The 24,920-nt window shown below is 41.3% G+C and overlaps 1 protein-coding gene across 2 annotated transcripts; it reads left to right on the top strand.

The window, feature by feature from the left end:
• The first annotated feature begins 9,635 nt into the window (after positions 1 to 9,635).
• On the top strand, positions 9,636 to 23,196 carry mindy1 (MINDY lysine 48 deubiquitinase 1). 2 transcript variants are annotated; one of them, XM_034160573.1, is made up of 12 exons: positions 9,636 to 9,745; positions 13,418 to 14,225; positions 15,164 to 15,406; positions 15,673 to 15,842; positions 17,000 to 17,057; positions 17,823 to 17,887; positions 17,958 to 18,116; positions 18,798 to 18,900; positions 20,430 to 20,572; positions 20,673 to 20,867; positions 20,965 to 21,108; positions 22,661 to 23,196. In XM_034160573.1, the coding sequence occupies exons 2-12, from the start codon at positions 13,955 to 13,957 to the stop codon at positions 22,733 to 22,735; spliced, it is 1,626 nt and encodes a 541-aa protein (XP_034016464.1). In that variant the 5' UTR covers positions 9,636 to 9,745; positions 13,418 to 13,954; the 3' UTR covers positions 22,736 to 23,196. The 2 variants fall into 2 exon arrangements, with proteins under 2 accessions (XP_034016464.1, XP_034016463.1); XM_034160572.1 differs by having other exon boundaries at positions 9,637 to 9,745; positions 13,418 to 14,226; positions 15,159 to 15,406.
• The last annotated feature ends 1,724 nt before the right edge of the window (positions 23,197 to 24,920 follow it).

A 24,920-nucleotide genomic window follows, 5' to 3' on the forward strand; every position in this document is an offset into this window, starting at 1 on the left:
CGTGTCTGTCAGCTCATTGGTGAAGAGCAGGAGAGAGGCTGGGTTCAAATTTACCGTAAGTTTCCATATAAAGCGCCAGTCAATTCCACTGACATTTTACAGACTTTTTGATTCTCACAGAAATACGGGACAAACTGCGTCCCGTTTCAGGTCAATACGGAACGCACACTTTTATTTACAAATAAGGGACGATTCCGTTTTTCAAGGGACGGTTGGCAACCCTATCTGTAGCACATTTTCTAAACCCTTATGTTCTACCACCGAAAGTGGTCTACAGTCTAGATATGTTGCAAGCGAATTTGTTAGTTTGTCAGATGTTGACTTACCAATTTTGGCTCTGAATCCAGTCATTTGGTCCAGTATGGGCTGTCGACACCGCTTGCTTGTACTCGGACCAGGACCGCTAGCGCTAATAGCTCTGACATGTCCGTGCTCGCTGCTACGTGCTTTGCATTCAGGTGGTACCGTAAGCTTGATGTGCTTTGGTGGTATGCAAATTCTTTTTTGCACAAATTGCACAAAACCACGCTCTTGTCAAGGCTTCCATCAGGCAAGTTTTTTAATATGAAACTTGTCCTCCATCAGTCCAAGCAATTGCACTCTCATCGGATTCCTCCATGCTTCTTGTTGTTAGCATATCTCTGATGCATCTTGTGCATCAGTCGCCGGACCATGAAATCGGACACTGACAAACGTTCCGTATTGTCTGGATGCAAACTGGGATTAAATATGCTAATTTTTTTTAGCGCGTTATTTTTGTTGTGATTAATTATTCGTAATTAATGCGTTAAAGTCCCACCCCTACTTTAAACAGACACTGACCCTTTATTTATCCCTGGACTTGCACAGTGTTGGGCTAGCCTGCCCCCTGATGGTTAGACTTTGAATGCAAGGGTAGCCAATGATTACGGTATTTTTTTTATTACCAACCTGTTAATTATTTGTACACTTAACCAAGATCACACAAAACAAATGCAAAATTACAGACAAAATCTCAGTCCTGAAATTGTTTTGAGCCTTGATAAATTGTTATATTTGCAAACCTCACCTATTGCCATGTTTAACACAAGCAGTAAGCTTTGACAGAGAAAGAAAGAGCTGCCATTCCTTGACTGGTCACTTGAGGCTGGCTCCAAAAGTGAGCAGGTTCCCAAGAATTTGAAAACGGAGATAATCAATAACTCCAAAGCTCCAGCCAAAACTAGGAAAACTCAGAAGTGATTTAAGGTTGAACAAGTTGATGCATTAATGTGCCATAAATACTTCTATTGTTCCATTTGAATTGATGCTGAGAATTGTTATTTTTTAGTTCTTTGAATTGTCATTTCTTTTGATGTAGTTTTCTGAACCACAATGTATTTTTTTTGTTGTTTTTATTAAACTCCAGTATTTTCACACAATACAAGTTGTGTATATTATAAGATATATATATATATATCAATCAATCAATCAATTTTTTTATATAGCGCCAAATCACAACAAACAGTTGCCCCAAGGCGCTTTATGTTGTAAGGCAGGCCATACAATAATTATGTAAAACCCCAACGGTCAAAACGACCCCCTGTGAGCAAGCACTTGGCTACAGTGGGAAGGAAAAACTCCCTTTTAACAGGAAGAAACCTCCAGCAGAACCAGGCTCAGGGAGGGGCAGTCTTCTGCTGGGACTGGTTGGGGCTGAGGGATCATGCTGTGGAGGGGAGCAGAGATCGATCACTAATGATTAAATGCAGAGTGGTGCATACAGAGCAAAAAGAGAAAGAAACAATGCATCATGGGAACCCCCCAGCAGTCTAAGTCTATAGCAGCATAACTAAGGGATGGTTCAGGGTCACCTGATCCAGCCCTAACTATAAGCTTTAGCAAAAAGGAAAGTTTTAAGCCTAATCTTAAAAGTAGAGAGGGTGTCTGTCTCCCTGATCTGAATTGGGAGCTGGTTCCACAGGAGAGGAGCCTGAAAGCTGAAGGCTCTGCCTCCCATTCTACTCTTACAAACCCTAGGAACTACAAGTAAGCCTGCAGTCTGAGAGCGAAGCGCTCTATTGGGGTGATATGGTACTACGAGGTCCCTAAGATAAGATGGGACCTGATTATTCAAAACCTTATAAGTAAGAAGAAGAATTTTAAATTCTATTCTAGAATTAACAGGAAGCCAATGAAGAGAGGCCAATATGGGTGAGATATGCTCTCTCCTTCTAGTCCCCGTCAGTACTCTAGCTGCAGCATTTTGAATTAACTGAAGGCTTTTTAGGGAACTTTTAGGACAACCTGATAATAATGAATTACAATAGTCCAGCCTAGAGGAAATAAATGCATGAATTAGTTTTTCAGCATCACTCTGAGACAAGACCTTTCTGATTTTAGAGATATTGCGTAAATGCAAAAAAGCAGTCCTACATATTTGTTTAATATGCGCTTTGAATGACATCCTGATCAAAAATGACTCCAAGATTTCTCACAGTATTACTAGAGCTCAGGGTAATGCCATCCAGAGTAAGGATCTGGTTAGACACCATGTTTCTAAGATTTGTGGGGCCAAGTACAATAACTTCAGTTTTATCTGAGTTTAAAAGCAGGAAATTAGAGGTCATCCATGTCTTTATGTCTGTAAGACAATCCTGCAGTTTAGCTAATTGGTGTGTGTCCTCTGGCTTCATGGATAGATAAAGCTGGGTATCATCTGCGTAACAATGAAAATTTAAGCAATACCGTCTAATAATACTGCCTAAGGGAAGCATGTATAAAGTGAATAAAATTGGTCCTAGCACAGAACCTTGTGGAACTCCATAATTAACTTTAGTCTGTGAAGAAGATTCCCCATTTACATGAACAAATTGTAATCTATTAGACAAATATGATTCAAACCACCGCAGCGCAGTGCCTTTAACACCTATGGCATGCTCTAATCTCTGTAATAAATTTTTATGGTCAACAGTATCAAAAGCAGCACTGAGGTCTAACAGAACAAGCACAGAGATGAGTCCACTGTCCGAGGCCATAAGAAGATCATTTGTAACCTTCACTAATGCTGTTTCTGTACTATGATGAATTCTAAAACCTGACTGAAACTCTTCATATAGACCATTCCTCTGCAGATGATCAGTTAGCTGTTTTACAACTACCCTTTCAAGAATTTTTGAGAGAAAAGGAAGGTTGGAGATTGGCCTATAATTAGCTAAGATAGCTGGGTCAAGTGATGGCTTTTTAAGTAATGGGTTAATTACTGCCACCTTAAAAGCCTGTGGTACATAGCCAACTAACAAAGATAGATTGATCATATTTAAGATCGAAGCATTAAATAATGGTAGGGCTTCCTTGAGCAGCCTGGTAGGAATGGGGTCTAATAAACATGTTGATGGTTTGGATGAAGTAACTAATGAAAATAACTCAGACAGAACAATCGGAGAGAAAGAGTCTAACCAAATACCGGCATCACTGAAAGCAGCCAAAGATAACGATACGTCTTTGGGATGGTTATGAGTAATTTTTTCTCTAATAGTTAAAATTTTGTTAGCAAAGAAAGTCATGAAGTCATTACTAGTTAAAGTTAATGGAATACTCAGCTCAATAGAGCTCTGACTCTTTGTCAGCCTAGCTACAGTGCTGAAAAGAAACCTGAGGTTATTCTTATTTTCTTCAATTAGTGATGAGTAGAAAGATGTCCTAGCTTTACGGAGGGCTTTTTTTATAGAGCAACAGAAGGCTAAGTGAAGATCTTCTAAATTAGTGAGACGCCATTTCCTCTCCAACTTACGGGTTATCTGCTTTAAGCTACGAGTTTGTGAGTTATACCACGGAGTCAGGCACTTCTGATTTAAAGCTCTCTTTTTCAGAGGAGCTACAGCATCCAAAGTTGTCTTCAATGAGGATGTAAAACTATTGACGAGATACTCTATCTCACTTACAGAGTTTAGGTAGCTACTCTGCACTGTGTTGGTATATGGCATTAGAGAACATAAAGAAGGAATCATATCCTTAAACCTAGTTACAGCGCTTTCTGAAAGACTTCTAGTGTAATGAAACTTATTCCCCACTGCTGGGTAGTCCATCAGAGTAAATGTAAATGTTATTAAGAAATGATCAGAAGGGAGTTTTCAGGGAATACTGTTAAGTCTTCTATTTCCATACCATAAGTCAGAACAAGATCTAAGATATGATTAAAGTGGTGGGTGGACTCATTTACTTTTTGAGCAAAGCCAATAGAGTCTAATAATAGATTAAATGCAGTGTTGAGGCTGTCATTCTCAGCATCTGTGTGGATGTTAAAATCGCCCACTATAATTATCTTATCTGAGCTAAGCACTAAGTCAGACAAAAGGTCTGAAAATTCACAGAGAAACTCACAGTAACGACCAGGTGGACGATGGATAATAACAAATAAAACTGGTTTTTGGGACTTCCAGTTTGGATGGACAAGACTAAGAGTCAAGCTTTCAAATGAATTAAAGCTCTGTCTGGGTTTTTGATTAATTAATAAGCTGGAATGGAAGATTGCTGCTAATCCTCCGCCTCGGCCCGTGCTACGAGCATTCTGACAGTTAGTGTGACTCAGGGGTGTTGACTCATTTAAACTAACATATTCATCCTGCTGTAACCAAGTTTCTGTAAGGCAGAATAAATCAATATGTTGATCAATTATTATATCATTTACCAACAGGGACTTAGAAGAGAGAGACCTAATGTTTAATAGACCACATTTAACTGTTTTAGTCTGTGGTGCAGTTGAAGGTGCTATATTATTTTTTCTTTTTGAATTTTTATGCTTAAATAGATTTTTGCTGGTTATTGGTAGTCTGGGAGCAGGCACCGTCTCTACGGGGATGGGGTAATGAGGGGATGGCAGGGGGAGAGAAGCTGCAGAGAGGTGTGTAAGACTACAACTCTGCTTCCTGGTCCCAACCCTGGATAGTCACGGTTTGGAGGATTTAAGAAAATTGGCCAGATTTCTAGAAATGAGAGCTGCTCCATCCAAAGTGGGATGGATGCCGTCTCTCCTAACAAGACCAGGTTTTCCCCAGAAGCTTTGCCAATTATCTATGAAGCCCACCTCATTTTTTGGACACCACTCAGACAGCCAGCAATTCAAGGAGAACATGCGGCTAAACATGTCACTCCCGGTCTGATTGGGGAGGGGCCCAGAGAAAACTACAGAGTCCGACATTGTTTTTGCAAAGTTACACACCGATTTAATGTTAATTTTAGTGACCTCCGATTGGCGTAACCGGGTGTCATTACTGCTGACGTGAATTACAATCTTACCAAATTTACGCTTAGCCTTAGCCAGCAGTTTCAAATTTCCTTCAATGTCGCCTGCTCTGGCCCCCGGAAGACAATTGACTATGGTTGCTGGTGTTGCTAACTTCACATTTCTCAAAACAGAGTCGCCAATAACCAGAGTTTGATCCTCGGCGGGTGTGTCGTCGAGTGGGGAAAAACGGTTAGAAATGTGAACGGGTTGGCGGTGTACACGGGGCTTCTGTTTAGAACTACTCTTCCTCCTCACAGTCACCTAGTCGGCCTGCTTTCCCGGCTGCTCGGGATCTGCCAGGGGGTAACTAATGGCGGCTAAGCTACCTTGGTCCGCACCGACTACAGGGGCCTGGCTAGCTGTAGAATTTTCCACGGTGCGGAGCCGAGTCTCCAATTCGCCCAGCCTGGCCTCCAAAGCTACGAATAAGCTACACTTATTACAAGTACCGTTACTGCTAAAGGAGGCCGAGGAATAACTAAACATTTCACACCCAGAGCAGAAAAGTGCGGGAGAGACAGGAGAAGCTGCCATGCTAAATCGGCTAAGAGCTAGTAGCTACACTAAGCTAGCGGATTCCTAAAAACACGCAAAGTGAATAATGTGTAAATAATTTAGAGGTGATTCAGCAGAAGGAGTGCTTTAGTTAAGGCACGTAAAGATTACACTGGGAAACAAATCGTAATCTAGATAACTAGATCAATCTAACTGTGCAGATTAAACAGCTAACAGATACAGAAAAACACCGCTGTGCTCCGGAACAGGAAGTGATACAATACCGCAGTGAGAGCCAACCAGCAGTAGAGGCAAGCAAGAGCAAATAGAGTCACATCATCCAAAAACAACCGTATATATATATATATATATGCTTGCCTCTACTGGTGGTTGGCTCTCACTGCGATATATATATATATATATATATATATATATATATATATATATATATATATATATATAATATATATAAAGATTTCGTGTAGTTCCTCAGTCCAGCCAAAAATCTCGTCAGCTTTTCATCTGAACAGCTCTTCATGCATCTAGATGGCTTACGGGGGAATGGATTTTGTACACTCAACAAAAATATAAACGCAACACTTTTGGTTTTGCTCCCATTTTGTATGAGATGAACTCAAAGATCTAAAACTTTTTCCACATACACAATATCACCATTTCCCTCAAATATTGTTCACAAACCAGTCTAAATCTGTGATAGTGAGCACTTCTCCTTTGCTGAGTGCAAACGTGTGCCTTAGACTGCCCACAATAAAAGGCCACTCTGAAAGGTGCAGTTTTGTTTTATTGGGGGGGATACCAGTCAGTATCTGGTGTGACCACCATTTGCCTCATGCAGTGCAACACATCTCCTTCACATAGAGTTCATCAGGTTGTCAATTGTGGCCTGTGGAATGTTGGTCCACTCCTCTTCAATGGCTGTGCGAAGTTGCTGGATATTGGCAGGAACTGGTACACGCTGTCGTATACACCGGTCCAGAGCATCCCAAACATGCTCAATGGGTGACATGTCCAGTGAGTATGCCGGCCATGCAAGAACTGGGACATTTTCAGCTTCCAAGAATTGTGTACAGATCCTTGCAACATGGGGCCATGCATTATCCTGCTGCAACATGAGGTGATGTTCTTGGATGGCACAACAATGGGCCTCAGGATCTCGTCACGGTATCTCTGTGCATTCAAAATGCCATCAATAAAATGCACCTGTGTTCTTCGTCCATAACAGACTCCTGCCCATACCATAACCCCACCGCCACCATGGGCCACTCGATCCACAACATTGACATCAGAAAACCGCTCACCCACACGAAGCCACACACGCTGTCTGCCATCTGCCCTGAACAGTGTGAACCGGGATTCATCCGTGAAGAGAACACCTCTCCAACATGACAAACACCAGCGAATGAGCATTTGCCCACTCAAGTCATTTACGACGACAAACTGGAGTCAGGTCGAGACCCCGATGAGGACGACGAGCATGCAGATGAGCTTCCCTGAGACGATTTCTGACAATTTGTGCAGAAATTCTTTGGTTATGCAAACTGATTGTTTCAGCAGCTGTCCGAGTGGCTGGTCTCAGACGATCTTGGAGGTGAACATGCTGGATGTGGAGATCCTGGGCTGGTGTGGTTACACGTGGTCTGCGGTTGTGAGGCTGGTTGGATGTACTGCCAAATTCTCTGAAACGCCTTTGGAGACGGCTTATGGTAGAGAAATGAACATTCAATACACGAGCAACAGCTCTGGTTGACATTCCTGCTGTCAGCATGCCAATTGCACGCTCCCTCAAATCTTGCGACATCTGTGGCATTGTGCTGTGTGATAAAACTGCACCTTTCAGAGTGGCCTTTTATTGTGGGCAGTCTAAGGCACACCTGTGCACTAATCATGGTGTCTAATGAGCATCTTGATATGGCACACCTGTGAGGTGGGATGGATTATCTCAGCAACGGAGAAGTGCTCACTATCACAGATTTAGACTGGTTTGTGAACAATATTTGAGGGAAATGGTGATATTGTGTATGTGGAAAAAGTTTTAGATCTTTGAGTTCATCTCATACAAAATGGGAGCAAAACCAAAAGTGTTGAGTGTATGTGTGTGCATGTGTTACAAGAACTAGCACCGTCATTTAGCTCAATCAAATCATCGTCTCGCTTGCGTCATTGTCCCGTGTGTGCGTGCATGCTCACACAACCGGGTCAGCGCTTGTGCGAGTGTAGTATTTATATATATATATATATATATATATATATATATATATATATATATATATATATATATATATATATAAAAGTGTGTACTTGCTCAGTGCAGCGAAAAAAAAATCAAATCAGAAATTAGTCCAGCTTTTCATTCTAACTTCCTGCAAACAGCCTCCAGATGGCTAACAGTGCAGTAGATTTGTTTTGTGTGTGTGCCTGCAGTGCAAAGGTACCAAACATATGGAACCAAATTTGCATTCTAAATGCAATGCAACACAAATGGGAAGAATAATCCATGTCATGTGACATAGAATTTTTTTTTTTTTAAAGTTTATCATCCTTGACATTGAGGAATTTTACTCCCACAATTTTGGTTTATGTATTTTATTTTACATATTTTACATGGCATTTGGGAGGTTTTTTTTTTTTTTTCGCCACCTAGCGCTCGGTAAACTTCGGCCATCTTCGTCCACGTCATACTCGTCACGTCATACTCGCCCTTCCTCTTCTGTGGTATAGAAGAAGAGTCAATAATACATCTATTTTATGAGTGTAAGTTCACAAGAGATATTTGGCTTAATTTGGAGTTATTTATTTATAATAAAACTAATCATAGAATTAAAATAGTCGACCATAATGTAATAACCTCCTTTGAATATAAAAATATACAATATCTAGTAAACCTATATATACTACTTGGCAAATATCACATACATAAAGCTAAATTCAGTCAATCCAAGCCCCTTCTTAAACTATGGATAATTGAAATCCACACCTACCTTAAAACTTTAAATAATATACCAAACAAAAAGCTATAAAGACAATAAATTTGGTAAAGAACTTCAGTTTACAATAAATCCTCCTATACCCCTCGGATCTGTGTTGTATTATTGTAAATAATAATAATAATAATATAAAAAATAAAACATGCTAGCTTTCTGAAGGCGGAACTCAAGTGGTTATGGTGTGACAAGACTAAAGAAGCTATGAAGTTTATAACGTTGATACTTTTTTTTTGTTTGTTTTTTTTTTTTTGTGGCCTTGTGCTTTGTTCGCTTGTTTGTTATTGTGTTTGCTGAAATAAAGTTTTGAAAAAAAATCCCCCTTCCTCCGAATGGTTTGTGCTGACACGTCACACTCAAACTCCCCCATTTTCTGAATGGTTTGTGCCGCCCCTGCACACTCAACCCGTGCGTTGTCTCCTCTCACCCTTTTCAAGGTTATCATGCAGTACAGGAGGTGAGACCAGAGGGAGCCGCGTCCACTTAAAAAAAAATGCTGTAGGTGACTGACGTCAGTTTATAGATCATGAGAAATGCGCTTAAATAAGAATTGCTGTCCCACGTAAAAAAAAAAACAAAACACTTTCTTCAATCATGATTTTGTACGTTTTGGATTCAAGCATCTTCTTGAACTCACTTTACCATGAACCTTTGCGTCGCTGACACACAGACGTTTAGCCTCTTCGCACCCATCAAATCACGTGACTGCGCGCTGACAAAATAGTCCGCGAGAAATAGGGCCCAAATTTCATTTTAACCTCAAATAATGCACGATTTACGTTTTGTCTTAAGTATTAATTTTTAGTGTTAGTATAACTATAATGCAGAAGGCTATGTTATGTGCATGTAGCAAAAAGGCTTGGCGTGGCCGCGCAGAGACCTCTGGGAACCTAGCGTGCGGTGGGCGTGGTCTGTAAGCTTTCTTGGAGTAGAGTGTAAGCAGCTAATGGCTAGCTATCGTGTCTGCCTGTCGTCGTAAGCTACAGCTACGGACTTGGTGGTGGTAAGTGGCGTCTCATATCGAACCGAACCGGTGTGGGGTGTAAATAGGGAGCTCAGTGTTCTGCGCGGCTTTATAAGGAACAACTGCCAACTTTTATGAGTAAGGAGCTAACTAGCCGAGGAACAGTTGTTTTTGCAATGCAGCTGTAAGTAAAATTTGTTAGAGAGGATTAAACACAATAAAACTTCCAAAGACAAGATGTTTATTTCCTCTAGGTCACTGCCGCAACAATAATTAAATGTTGCTTAGTGATTGGCTTATTTAGTGATTGAATCAGATTTGTTATGACAAATCAATAATTCAGTTTAGAGCAGAGAACAGCCTTTTTGTTTGTTTGGTTGGTTTTTGTTTGTTCCCCCCCTCTGGTTTAAAAAAAAAAAAACCTGACAGGGTTAACCACAGATTACAGATTTCAAATGTTTATTGCATCATTTCACATTGTTGCATACAAGCCAAAAATATAGAAAAATACAAGAATGAAACATAAATGCATCATAAAAACCAAACCTTCTGTGTTTGAGGTTAAAAAGAACTCAGCAGCTTTTGGAGCCTTAATTGTCATGTAAGTTTACCAGCAGATATCAGAAGCCCCACCACTGTTACATCTTCTAAAAGTAATTTAAAAACACATTTCCTGTTTTTATAATTACTGCATGATTTATCTAATTTATGTGCAGCGGGTTAGCATGATAAAAGATGCAGATTGTAATGTGCAGACAAGCAAGGAGAGTGTGTTGAGAAGGTGCAGGGAATATTTTGAGGAGCAGATGAATGAAGAAAAATGAAAGAGAAAAGGCTGGATGATGTGGCGAGAGTAAATCAGGAAGCACACAAGACTATTAAGGATGACATGAGGGTAGTTATGAAGAGGAAGAGTGGAAGGGCAGTTGGTACAGATAACATTCCAGTGGAGGCATGGAAATGTCTCGGAGAGATGGCAGTGGAGTTTCTAACTAGATTGTTTAATAAAATCATGGAAAGTGAGAGGATGCCTGAGGAGTGGAGACGAAGTATGCTGGTTCATATTTTTAAGAACAAGAGTGATGTGCAGAGCTGCAGTAACTACAGATGCATTAAGAGCCAGTTTTTATAAGAGTCGGGCAGGTTTCTCTTAGAGGTTGATTTATCACCCCTACAGATTTGTCCCAAAAACATTTTATGGTTAGATATATGTTAGAAAGGAACAGAAATCACATTTTGTAACCTTGATAGGGTCTGCTTTTTTAGGGGGTCCTGGAAATTTGGTGTCAAAATGGCAAAATCACAAAATTTAGGTTTTCGAATGCTCATATTTCCGTGCACCTTGAGTGAGCCAAATTTATTTTTATTAGTGTTAGTCTATCAGGTATGGACTCTCCAAAAATGTGAAAATATTGGCAGCTGGCTCGGGCGCAACCCACAGGTGGTGCTGAAAATCGCTATTTTTGTAATTGTACACATTTTCACAAGGTGCAGTGTGGCCTGCGCCTTTAGTCAGCCAAGGTCTTTTATGCATATAATGATAGATTAGGACCTCTTACTTTGATTTCATTGAAAAGTTTGATGGCTGGCTTTGGGCGCACAAGTATAGGGAATGCCTTTTTTGCCAAAATGTGAAATTACCACTTTTTTGCAAAGTGATTTCTCCATGCACCCTAAGTCAAAAGTAATGAAATATGTCTGACAGGACAGGGTGAGATGGAAATGATTGATCTGCTGTGTCAATCCCTAACGGGAGCAGCCGAAAGAATCTTAAGTAAGGTCTTAAGTAATATAATTTTCTGAGATACTGAATTTGGGGTTTTCATTAGTTGTCAGTTATAATCATCAAAATTAAAAGAAATAAACACTTGAAATATATCAGTCTGTGTGGAATGAATGTATACATTATGCAAGTTTCACTTTTTGAATGGAATTACTGAAATAAATCAACTTTTTCATGATATTCTAATTATATGACCAGGACCCTGTAAGCACTTTCTCTCAGCACTCTGTCAGAAATGTTGTCTGGTCCAGGAGCCTTTGAGTTCCTCATGTCAGATACATATCACTGGAAGGAAGGGCAGGCTTCCCCTCTGCCATTGCAGAATCAGAATCATATTTATTGGCAAGTAAGTTCATATATACAAGGAATTTGATGTGGTGTTATTGGTGTACAAACAACTGGAAAAGAAAAACACTTCTATAAGAAGTAAAAACAGTCAAATATACAAAACTATGTTCACTGTTAAATAAATAAAATGGAATGGAATGGACGGTGCTTAAGTTCTGTGTCCATGTGTGGAAAGTTGTGCAGGTCACACTGTTGCAACCTGCTTGATGGGTGTAACTTGCTTTTAAACTTGCTTTCAGTATGGTTTGAACGTTTCTGAAATTCTTTAGTTTCGGAAAACAATTCAGAAAACCATTCCAGAAATTTACCTCTGCTGAGCCACCTACCATCTGTGTGTGTGTCCTCCAGCTGCACACAGAATACATGTGTCCTCAGACTCCTGGCCCGAACAGAACACGCAATCTTGTTAGCCACATTCATCACTCTTACATATTTATGGACCGTTGTGCTGCTGGCCGACTTTTTAATTCCTGGACTTTTGGGCCTGCATTTAGCCGGAAAGTTAGTATCGTATTTCTTGTGAATCATCTTGAAATGCCGCTCCAAATTCCCGTTCTTCAGTAAAGCCACATTTACATTGCAGATAAGACAGATGGATTTGCCATTCAAATAAATGAAAAAATAATCCTCCTCCCACTAAAAATAAAAATTTTGAATTTTTTATTTTTTTCCTCCTCCACCATAGAAGAAGAAGAAGAGCTCTTCTTCCATGGCATTTAACAGCATCTGGCATTCTTATTGGTGAATTGCTGCCACCTTCTGCACCGGTCACTTATAGCAGCAGTAAATCCTCTCGAGTCGAGTGACTGTTTCTTTTTTTTTTTTTCTTTCTTTTTTTTTTTTCTTTTTCATGTGATTGACTGGAACTCGACTGGTTGGGAATGCCAGGCCTAGATGTCCCACTCTCCAGGAATCGCTCTGGATTCTTTGGATCACTTTTCTACTCACTGGTCCTCGCAATTCTTAGCAAATCCTTGTCAGCTGCTCTGAAGGTATCCGCCTTCACCGTCGTGCATGGTGTGTGGTTGGGACACGTGGTGGTTTTTGAGACAGTGACATAATCAGAGTCTGTCAGTGTTGCCATGGTTTTGATGCTGATGTCACCACCTGTTACTGTGCTCCAAAAAGTCTGAGGTGGCTCCAGCCGGCCAGGGTTTCACCTAGAACAGGTCGGAACATCTGACCAGATCCGTGAACGCTGACATTAGTATTTCAAATATGGTCTGAGTAAATGTCATAAATAACTGTCAACTGATACAAATTATTTTGATTTGTGTATTGCTAATTTTTGCTTGTCAGTTATTGAGATAGTTTTGTTTGGAATTTAAAAAAAGTTTTAGCACCAGTTTAAGGCAGTGAAACAAAAGAGCAAATATCTGATTTGAAATCAGTATTTCAAATAATCACTTTTACAGCACGTGTTCTTTCAGCAAGTCCGTTGTACTACTTCATATTAAAAACAGTCCTTATTTACTTTGTCCAGTTACTTTTGTTTTTTTCTGAACTTGTTTTGAGGAATAAATTCAAACTTGCATGCACCTTTTCATGGCTTTTTTCCCCCCTCCCCCCTTTCACGTCAGGTCTGACAAATAATGGAATGAAGTCCATCTTGAGAATCTGCATCTGTGAAGACAAATTGTCTGTCTTTTTACCTCCTGATGTCAAGATGAACCACAGTGTCCGGAAACATCTTCAAACTCTGATTCTCAGATAGGTTTTTGTCTCCTGCCCCCCTCTCTGTCACTTTGACTTCTATGGAACTTTTTGTTGATGAAGCCATAAGTGATCTACGTCAATAAGAGTCAGTTTGACAACTTCTTGGCAAGCCAGCGGATAACTTTTCATTGACGGACAGAAAAGAACACCTGGGCTCCTCCGGCAGCCATGTTGGCTCCTGAACTGCCTCGTCTTGTGAATGGATTTCTGCTGCGTAGGAATGTCAGCACCATGCCACCACACACCGACTCCTGTAAAATCTGAAAACACACCTGACACTGACAGCAACGGGTCCCATGACTGGTTGAGTTTGCAGATTTGAAGTATATCTGCATAGGCCATTGTGCAACCTTTGACCTGTGAACACGTGTCTGTATTAAGATTTATCATTAAATCTGACTATGGCTGAGTCCAGCTCTGAACTGGCAGGTGCAGACCTGTTGATTGGACCATCTCACCCAGCAGAAAGCATCTCCAAAGAACTTACCACAACTGTGACAACAGATGGTTCCCATGTTGAAGCTGAAGTCAAGAACACCAACAGCACCACAGATGGCCCTCTTCCTGTACAAACAGATGAGGTGACAGAGTCTGAACCTGTTCCAGAAGATTCCCTGTCAACCCTGCTCAGAAGCATACAGACTGATGGACCATCAGACCCAGCGACACCAGGTGAGGCAGACAAAAACTGGTCTACAGAAGACCAAAGCCACCTTAAAAATTATTTTTTTTGTGTGTGTGTGTGTGTTCATTCCAATCAGTTAATTACTTTTATTGATTCAGCTTATTTTGAAAATGTTCATATTTTCTTACAGCTCAAATTTTTTCTAACAGGAAGTTTTCCAAAGACTTTCCAGGCATCAATGTCCTGCTCTTAACTGGAACACCAACCTTAACTCCAACATCACTCTGCCTAATACCAAACCCTCACCTAAAGAAGTGGTGGGTCTGTAGGTTTGACCTTGAGCTTCAAAAATGACCTTAATTTGGGACATTATGAGCTTGAGGAAATGAGGTGGTATCTTGTTAACACGAGTCCTCCGAGACTGCAGGGGGATCCACCCATGATCTTAGTACAAAAGGAAAGCAAGCAGGCTGTTGCTTTGCATCTGACCTTTTGTTTCAACCTTGACCCTAAATGACCTTCATTCAGGCCATCAAAATAGTTGCTTATATCTCTAAAAAGACTTCAGACATCAACATCAAGCAAAACTAAAATCATTACATTGGGGATGCAGCATTTTGGATTTATTGCATCTTGTAAACATTTATTAATAAATGGGGTAATATTTTGTTACTGTGATCATTGGCAGGAACATTGTGGTCCCTCGGGGCCCACATTCTGCAGGGAACGTGGCGGGCCGTTTGGACTGACAGACGTCATGTTTTGATTGTTGCTGTGTCACTACGAAGATGAAACTTTGATGCGTCAGTTTTGTGTCAAACAGTGAATCAGGTTTCACAAGTAGTCGCTGTCAATTGTTGGCTTTGTTTTGGATGGATGTGATTGGCTGCCTGTCAACAGCGGCACGTTTTGAGACAAAGACAGATTATAACATCCTGTCATTGTTGTGTCGAGGATCTGTGCTAACTTGTGCTGATGTTTCCAGATCAGGATCAGGATCTAGAGGACACCTCGTCAGCAGGTGGCTCTGATGACCAACAGGAGTCCTCAGACTCTGCGTCCTTCTCCATTCCCAGCCTGGAGCTGTCTGATGGGATTATAGCAACAGGAACCTCTTTGGATGTGGAGGACGGTTTGTCCTCGTCCTACTCGGCTCTGGGTGCTGAAGGTGGTTCTCCGTCCACTGAGGTCCCGAGTCTGCGGGAGGACGAGACGCCAGAAGCTGCTGGTAAGGATTTCTTCCTGTCACTTATGTCAAGAGGATGCATCTGACATGGCGTCCACTGTCGGAAAGATATTTCAAAACATCTCGAAATCATGATGGACCTATCTCAAAATGAATGCACAGCCTGCTGACGAAATACTTAAGCAGTTTTAAATGAGATTCAAATTAACTTGCGGTTCATGTGACATCACTACATATAATAAAATTTCACAAAGCAGGAGTTTGTTTCCAGTTCTGTGTGTGACCACAGTTGTCCTTTTGTACCATAGGTGGCACTGCAGCTGTTGCTGTGGCTACAGATGCCGGACTGTCTATGCCAGCGTATTATCTGGTGAAGTGGATCACGTGGAAGGAGAAAAAAACAGCCATCATTACGCAGAGTGAGAATGGACCGTGCCCCCTGCTGGCCATTATGAACACTCTGTTTTTGCGCTGGAAGGTAAACGCATGTGCTAATGCACGAAGATTAGCTGAGATGTTGGTTGTTTTGTTTTTTGTTTTCTTAAATATTTTTAAATACATACATCCTTATGGACCAGAGGATCCTGGGTTCGAGTCCCTGTCAGACAAGCAAGTCATTTTTTGAGCCGGTGTATAATTTGCATAGCTGTGTGTGTGCGTGTGCGTGTGCGTGCCCTTGCATGTGCACGTGCATCACACAAATAGACATATATTTGGTGAAATCAGTCTGACTAATACATTTCCTGGATGATCAAAATACTAAATTCTACAGCATTTGTGGTAAACTCTTGTCATTTTGTTTTGAATAGTAGAGTAGCTTGAATCTTTGACTGGATTGGGTTGCTTGACACGAGGACATTTCGCTTCAAATCACAGAAGCTTCCTCAGCTAAAATTCTTGCTCTGGTAGTCTGACTTCTGTTTTGACTCTTGTAGAGAAGAACAACCAGAAGCCACAAAAGCTGGAGTTTTAAACCTAACCAGACCCCTCCTACCGAGAGACAGACTGCTATTGGCTAGTGCCTAAACAATTGCTTTAATTAGCACCTATTGTGCTCTAGTTAGCACCCTCCTAATGACTGGGTAGCTGTCCCTCCTAACGATGGGACTGACGCCTCTCCTGGTGGCTCTTCTGACGCGTCTCCTGATGATGTGAATGACTCATTACCATGAACAAAAGACTGAAACTGCTTTGACCTGAGTACCCCATTGTAGACAGGGGACAAAGTGTGTCTCAGACCCCCTGCCCGTTCACCCCTCTCTCAAACCATTTCTTCTCTCTGGCTAAGATTTTAACTTCCTTCCTTGTCCTCAAATGTGTGGTTAGTGTATTTAAGGTGGAGATGAACTGCAGACAGTGGTCCACTGGTGCCCTTTCTGCAGTGCTGGTATATGTAGTATTCGTTACAGTTTTCCTGACATCTGATAGAATACACTACATTGCTCTGTTTGTAACTAGGGATCCTGTCCTTAGGGTGAACTAATTTCTGTCTCAAGGTGTTAACAGGTTTAAAGTAAACTGGGATTTCGTGCTGTCTGGAGCTCCTTTGTAGTTTTTCCCCTACTCCTGCTAAATAAGGGAGAGAATGTTGTTTGAGAATTTGTTTTGAATGTTAAATGTATGAACTGTTTTTAGGCTGAACTTCCAGCTCAGACTGAAGTGGTCACTGCTGAAGACCTGATGTCTCACCTGGGTAAGATCACCCGTCTCACCTGCTAGTACTTTGGCCCAATTTATGCTTTAAAGCCTCACAAGCACAGATCTGGTTCTTGAATATGTTCACAGCTTCGACAGCTGGCTCCGTAATTTTCTGGTCCCAACAGGAACCAGTATTCAGAGTTTCACATTAACTTATTTGTGTCAGAGAGCACAATACAGGTCCACTTCCAGGTTCTGAATCCAGAAGGAAACTGGCTCTGTGTTGGTGTGTGAAGGTGGAACCGTCGGGGCATGATGGGGCAAAAGTCCGCTATAACATTTATGACTTAGGATTTAAACCAAAAAAAGGATTGATTTGGTTTATATTGTCTGTCTTGTCCTACATTCCCTGGTTTATGAGCTGGAATAGCTCTTAAACCACAGTGATTTTCCACAAAATAATCGTTGATGATAAATGACCTGTTAGAAGTATGGATTCAACACCAAACTCAAAATGTTTAACTTCTGCTTCTGAATATGCAAATAACATGTTAAATTCCAAGTAGTTTCTAACGTTTTCTCAGTAAATTGATGCTGATGTTTATTACAGACACATTTTAATACGTGTGTAACATCTACTTCAGGAAACGCTCATTTCTGATTCCACATTTACTTCCTGTCACGTTCACATTGAAAGCAGAAATACTCAAAATTGGACTTTGACACAACAAATAAATAAATAATAATAACATCAATAACATCCAAAGACTCTTGTTGAGCAGATTTGTTGAAGATGTTCTGATCTTTGTTTTTCCTGCAGGAGATTGTATTCTGTCTGTGACTCCCAGAGAAAAAGCTGTCAGTGTGGAACTGAACTTTCAGCAGGTACTTTCAGAATAAAGCTGAGCCAGGATGTGTGAAGCGGCGTGACTGACATGAGGATGTGTTTGTGTAGAACATGAGCGACGCCATGGCAGTGCTCCCCAAGCTGTCCACAGGTCTGGACGTTAATGTGCGCTTCACCGGCGTGACGGACTTCGAGTACACGCCAGAGTGCATCGTCTTTGACCTTCTGGACATCCCGCTGTATCACGGCTGGCTGGTCGACCCGCAGGTAGCTACAGTCTGACAGTCTGTCTTTAATTTGAATGATCTCCGCCATTAGCTGACCTTTAGTTTTGCAAATGCTAGAGTGTTCATTTTCGTGATGCAGGTACTTTGTGTATCTACAGAATGCTTTGCGTTCTTCTTTTATTTTCCACATTCCTTTGGGAGCCGTGCAACTAACTGGGGTGTAGCATGTAGCTCGTGGAAATGATGACGGCAGTCAGGGATTGAAACCATCAACCCTGCAGTTAAAGGACACTCTGTCCAGTGTGATGTCATTTCTACCAACAATTGGTGTCGTAATATGCTACATGTTGTCTTGTAGCAGCTAAAATGTTAGCACATTTCTGCGTATGACTGTCAAACATACATTTGAGCACATGCTAGCTTCAGCATGTTTCCATTGTAACAACCTGACCAAGTTCTCATCAGCTGTGCTCCATGGTTAATGTTACAAGATGTAACATCGTAAAGTTTTCATGTTATCATTCATGTTAACCTGCTACAGTACCAGCATTAGCATGCTAAATACAAAACTCCTCATACGTTACTGACATACTCGGGAGCTTGCATTCTAAAATCATTTTGTTTTCAATTTTAGCCTTCAAACATGTTAAAAAAAACAAAAAAAAACACCATACTTAGTGTCATGCTAAGTGTTAGCGTGTGAATCTGTGTGTTTGTGCAGAGTCCAGAGACGGTAGCCGCAGTAGGCAAACTGAGCTACAACCAGCTGGTGGAGAAAATCATCAATTACAAACATTCAGCCGACAGCAGCCGAGTCAGCGAAGGTACCATCACCGCTGTTACTATGGTAACACGCCTTAAAAACAGGAACCAGCTGCTTGTTTCCACGTCTATATTTAGCTCCTTTAGTTTATATGTTTGTACTGTTTTATCACCTCAGTGTAAACATGATTTTGCTGATGCTAAATTCAACACAAATCTCTGCAATATAATAGAAATTAAATGAAAACGAATGGTGTGATCCATAAGGACTGTATTGTCTCTACCACAAGGGTGTTAAAATGAAATATTCCAGATGTTTACAAATATCACATTCATCATTTTCAGAGCTCATAACTGACTGGACAAACTGCATCTAAGGATTATTGTTAATACATGATCGTGCCAGAAGGACACCAGTGAGGGAAGCCACTAAGACACACAGAAAATATGATGGAGTTATTGTCTTCTGTGGCTGCGGTTGGAGACACCTTTGTCTTGATCTTCTCCAATACAACAAAGAGAGACTTCTGTTTTGCCAAACATTTTGAAGTAGGAATTTTTTCATCCTTTTGACTGTTATTGATCTGTGGCAGCTTCTTCATCAGAGCTTTCTTGACACCTTTTCCAGCTGTCCAGGAAGCTAATCTTGTCTGCTTGGCTGGGGGTGTAGCCACTGGAACGCTACCTAATGAATTATACATTCCTACCTGAGCCCTGAGCTGCCAGGATTTCAGCAGGAAGCAAAATATTTAGTGAAATCTGAACCTCAACATTAAACTTGTTTTTGTTTTTTGTTCTTCCTGTAAATAGAAGTTCTGGCTCCACCTCTGTTCAACATCTGCATGGTCAGAGGTGTTCGGTGATGCTGATATCTTAACAGGAGAACTAAGATCCAGGTCGAAAGTGTCCTGGTGCTTCCTGTCTTAGTACGAGAGTAATATTGCACCTGCATTAATGGTATATGCCCACCAGGTGGAGATATTACCCCATTTCAAAAACCTTGACTAGAGGCTGCTATAGGACATGATGATAACCAACCTGTTGCCTGTACCAGTAGATGGCGATCAGACCTGGGCACTAACCAGTGACCTAAGGTGAGGACATGATGCCTTAGGTAACAGGTCTCTTTGGAGGATCCTTGGGTCCCTCTAGAATGACTTTGTGTGAATACTTACTTATTGAGACGCAGATGAGGAGGATCATTGACATTGTGAGGGAACATCAATTATGGCATTTTGTCCATGTGGTGTGTTTCTCTAGATATGATCCAGCATGCAAGTGCCTCAGTGTTGAGGACCTCAGCGGCTGGAGAAGGTCAGGGACACGCCCGCATTTCACCTGTCACATACACGCCCACATTTCACCTGGCTGCGGCAGGTAGATGGTTATTTTGGAGAGGTGGGGATGGAACGGTTGTCTGCTTGGGTGGTTTCCATCCAATACCCAGTGCAGTTCCACAGTGTGGCAACATGTGCCACCAGTGCACACTTGATGATTTGACCTTGTTAACTTAGGTTTTGCACTGCTGTAATGTGTTAGTTAAGTAATGGTGTTTTCACTTTGTTTTTGTTTTGGTACGTGTGTGCTGCAGGCCTGGTTGCAGAACAGTTCCTGGAGTCGACTGCTACCCAGCTGTCGTACCATGGACTGTGTGAGCTCAATGCAACAGCCAAAGAGGGCGAGATCTCGGTCTTCTTCAGGAATAACCATTTCAGTACCATGATCAAACACAAGGTGGCATTGCTCAGCCGTCGTACAAACACATGCACACAATTTCACACAAAAAAGTACAAAAATGTTGTTGTTTTTTTTCCCCCCCCTCTTTTGCTATCAGGGTCACCTGTACCTGCTGGTGACAGATCAGGGCTTCCTGCAGGAGGACAGTTTGGTCTGGGAGTCCCTCCACAATGTTGAGGGCGATGGAAACTTCTGTGACTCTGACTTCAGACTGTGTCATCCCCCACAGAGAGTCCCACCCACCTCCAACATTCCACCTACCCCCCAGGAGCAACAGAGACAGATTGATCAGGTGAGCCTCTGAGATGGGGCAACACAAAAGGAAATGACAGTAGAAGGCATCACTGCGCTCTTGATGGACTGACTGTTGAAATGTCTCTGCGTTTCAGGACTATCTAGTAGCCGTGACCCTGCAACAGCAGCAGGGCGGAGCTCCGGGTCCCCTGAGTGACTTGGAGTTGGCCCGACAACTCCAACAGGAAGAATACCAACAGCAGCAGCAGCAACAGGGATCACTGCAGGCAACTCAGCAGGTAACATAGCTGACCTGGTTTAGCGTTTAGAATTTAAGATCTAATAGCCCTCTTAGACACACACACACACACACACACACACACCTTGTGTATGATTTCACCTTTGTTTACAAGCAACAAGTAGGACACTCTGCCACCATGTTTGAATTTAATTCTGGACTTTGCCAGAAAGGTGACTTTAGTTCCAATAGTGCTGTTGTAAACTGAGTTAAAAGTAATGTCAAGTTAGCAAGGGACAGCTAAGATTTTAGCCTGTTGAGGCTTTAAAAAATGCTGACATTTTCTCAAGATGTTCCAGAGAGTAGCCTGAGCAGCTGAATCTAGCACATGGAGAAAATCAACATCGACTGCAAAGAAGTATGATAGATATTTGCACTTAGGTCCAATGAGTACTTGCAGAGCGACAAAGCAGTCTTCCACTACTCTTTCCCATAACTTCATGCTGTGGTTGATCAAATTTATGCCTGTGTAGTTACTACAGTTCTGCCCATCTCTCTTGTGTTTAGAAATCGGCAGCACGCATCTTCTCCACTCCTCAGACATCCTGTCACTTTCCACAATTTTATTAAACAATCTGGTTAAAAACTCCACTGCCATCTCCCCTATACATTCCATGCCTCCACTGGAATGTCATCTGAACCTACTGCATCACCACTCTTCATCCTCTTCATAGCTGCCCTCACTTCATCTTTATTAATCTCTTGCACTTGTTGATTTTAGTCTCTTCACATCATCCAGCCTTTTCTCTCTCATTTTCTTCATTCATTAGCTCCTCAAAATACTCCTCCTCCTTCTCAACACACTCCCTTTGCTTGTTAGCACATTGCCGTCTGCATTCTTTACCGCTCTAACCTGCTGCACATCTTTTCCACCTTAGTGACTTTGTCTGCCCAATCAGTACAAGTCTTTTTGTCCTTTCGTGTTTTAACTTCACGTACATTTCGCTGTGGGCCGTTTCCTTTGCCTTTGCCACTTCTCTTCTCACCTTGCGCTACATCTTCTTGTACTCCTGTCCACTTCAATCATCTCTCTGACTATTTCAATTTGTTTTTTTTAACCAGCCTCTTTCTACTTATACTTTCCTGTACATCTTCATTCTACAAGTCTCCTTGTCTTCCTTCCTCTGTCCAAATATTTACTTATTATTGCATATCTATTTATTTTAATGCAGTTCTTAATATTGCTATCAATCACACCGATTGCCTTATGAGGAATATTAAAGTGTATATTTACATTATGTGATGGAATTTTTCATGCGTTGTCTTTCTGAATAGAAGTAACGCTTAGCGCCTCCATCTGGTTACAGTCTTGAGTAGTATAACAATAGTAGTAGTTGCAAATTTCAACATGTGTGACAAATAAAGGGATATTTTACATGCTAATACACTTTATTTTGTAAACCTTAACATTTTTCCTACAAATATTTCAGATTTTTGATCTGTAGTTTTTGTTTTTGAGTTGTTTTCTCTCAGTAGGTGGGGCACATTGTGGTACCATTATTGGCATATTTGTGGTGCAGCTGTTTCCTGATTGTGTGGTTTTCTTGTTGTAGGTTAGAGCTCAGACAGCAGCTCAGCAGGGCGGAGCTAGAAGAAGAGACAAGGACTCAGACTGTGTCGTCCTATAGCCTCGTCGGCCTCATCACCAACTGCAGTCTCGGTCTCATCAGCGTTGGCCTGCACGAAGCACCTCTCTAGTCTGTATTTTCTTCTTTTCTAATTGATTCAGTTTCACCACACAAGGTCGCATCATCAGAATAACTTCTTCCAGTGGATGTGATTGTAATCTGTCACGTTTGTTTAAAGTCTGTTACTGGAAATGTTTGAAAAAGGTCAACCGCTGCTTCAAAAAATAATTATGCTTTTGAAATGTGTTGTTCTGGTATGATGTCTACGGATCGACTCTCAGTACAAACTGATTCTTAATATTTTACAACTTCAATGTCGGATGAGGTATTTCCAGTGGGGGATTTAAAATTGGTTTCACATAGAATTTATTCGTCTCACACACTTACTGATGGAATTTGATTCTGTAACAATTGTAAATGACAAATGGACCATTTTAATATCAGAATGATGCAGAAGCTCAGAACGGTTTACATGCATGACAAATGCTCACACACATACGTTCACACCTCAGTTTTGTTTGTGGAAACATCAAACAGCGTCACAGATCTGAAAATGACCTGAGGTATCTGTTTTGGTGGCCCAGACTCCGTCTGGTTTTCAGGGAAAGAACCACAAACGACCAAGATTACTTCAGATACCAGAGGACATCCAACATCCTAACATTGGTGCTGGTGTGACCGTCAGTGTGCGCCAGAATCCAGCATGACTGGATCCAGTCCAGAACCACCGCACGAAACCTCTGTGGTCGTGTGACTTCAGTGTTCCACATAAAGTCACAAACAGGAAGTGACCTCAGCATGGGATGTGTTAAAGAGCCAGGCACACTGGGCCTCATGTATCAACGTGAGTACGGCGATATTTGAGCGTATATGGGGTGTACGCCAAAACGGCTGCCTACTTGGCATTTATCAATGTGGTCGTTGACGTACGCTGCACTGAAAATATACACCAGGTTGAGAGGTGGCGTAAATTATACACCAAAATGAACCAGCGCTGGAATCCACATAAAAATGTAAATGGTCAACATGATAAACAGTGCCATTATACAAATCAATGCATAAGTTACATAAATAACACTTTCCTGATTATACTACATAATAATCAATACAAATCCTGCTTTTGCGGGATTGTTGGTCTCGAGCACGATCCGTGGCCACAGCGCTGACTGCAAAGAAAGCGCTGCTCGCTTTTTTCTCCAGAGCCTGGAGCCAGAGCAGCGCTGATCTTAACTTTATGTGGTGTGATCGTTTTAGACAATGAAATTGATAATTACAACTGTAGTGTTGTCATTCCCTTCGCCCGTGCTGCAATCAGGTTTTGTCTTCTCCATTCGTTTGTTACAATAAAATAAATAAATACATTTTAAGAATAAACAAATCCAAAAAATTAGACGTGTCTTATTAATTGAGCGAGCAAATATCCACGTCAAGAATTATTGACATGTGAAAAGAGAATACAGTGGTCCCTCGCTATAACGCGGTTCACCTTTCGCGGCCTCGTCGTTTCGCGGATTTCTTTAGTCCAATTTTGCATGCCTTTTTTTTTACAGTGCATTGTGGTCTGCGTGTCTGTTTATAAGAATCTTCTCGCCCAGAAGGAAAAAGAGCACCAACAACTACTCTTAACTGTGTTTGTCACTCGGAAACAGACACCTGCAGCCAGGTGTGAGTGGAAAAAGGTGCGGCGTCAGGATGCAGAGGCGCGATCTGTGAAATACTGGTCAGTAACTATTAATAATTTATGTGTCCAACCTCGTACGTTGATCATTAAAATTAAATTCCTTAGTTCTAAAAGCCATCATAATTATTTATAGGAAAACGTTCTATTTTTATTTCTCAAACAAATGTTTGGGCCTGAAGACAGTTTGGTCTTATTTTTCTACAAAGGTTTGAACTTTGAGAGTGTTTACACACCAGAGAAAAGTGAGAAAATGTTCATGCCTGATTGAGAAAGTGTATAAAGTAGTTTTACAGGGGTTTACAGCTTTGAACGTCTATAATATTTGTAAAAAATAACGCTATGTCGCAGTTTCGCATATTACGGGCTATTTTTTTTTTACGTAACTCCCGCGATAAACGAGGGACCACTGTAACACTTTTGATTATACTACAAAATAATTAATACGACGGCTGCTTTTGACGCTCTATTGGCACGCGTCGTGATTGGTGGAGTTCTTTTTCTTTG

Source organism: Thalassophryne amazonica, chromosome 20, assembly GCF_902500255.1.
Source record: "Thalassophryne amazonica chromosome 20, fThaAma1.1, whole genome shotgun sequence".
NCBI lineage: Eukaryota > Metazoa > Chordata > Actinopteri > Batrachoidiformes > Batrachoididae > Thalassophryne > Thalassophryne amazonica.

Bases quoted from the DNA above. Each gene is read 5' to 3' on its own strand.
- mindy1 (XM_034160572.1), top strand. From the start codon at position 13,955: ATGGCTGAGTCCAGCTCTGAACTGGCAGGTGCAGACCTGTTGATTGGA. The intron at 17,058-17,822 runs GTAAGATCACCC...TTTTTCCTGCAG, and splicing joins AGACCTGATGTCTCACCTGG to GAGATTGTATTCTGTCTGTG. The intron at 20,573-20,672 runs GTGGCATTGCTC...TTTTGCTATCAG, and splicing joins GTACCATGATCAAACACAAG to GGTCACCTGTACCTGCTGGT.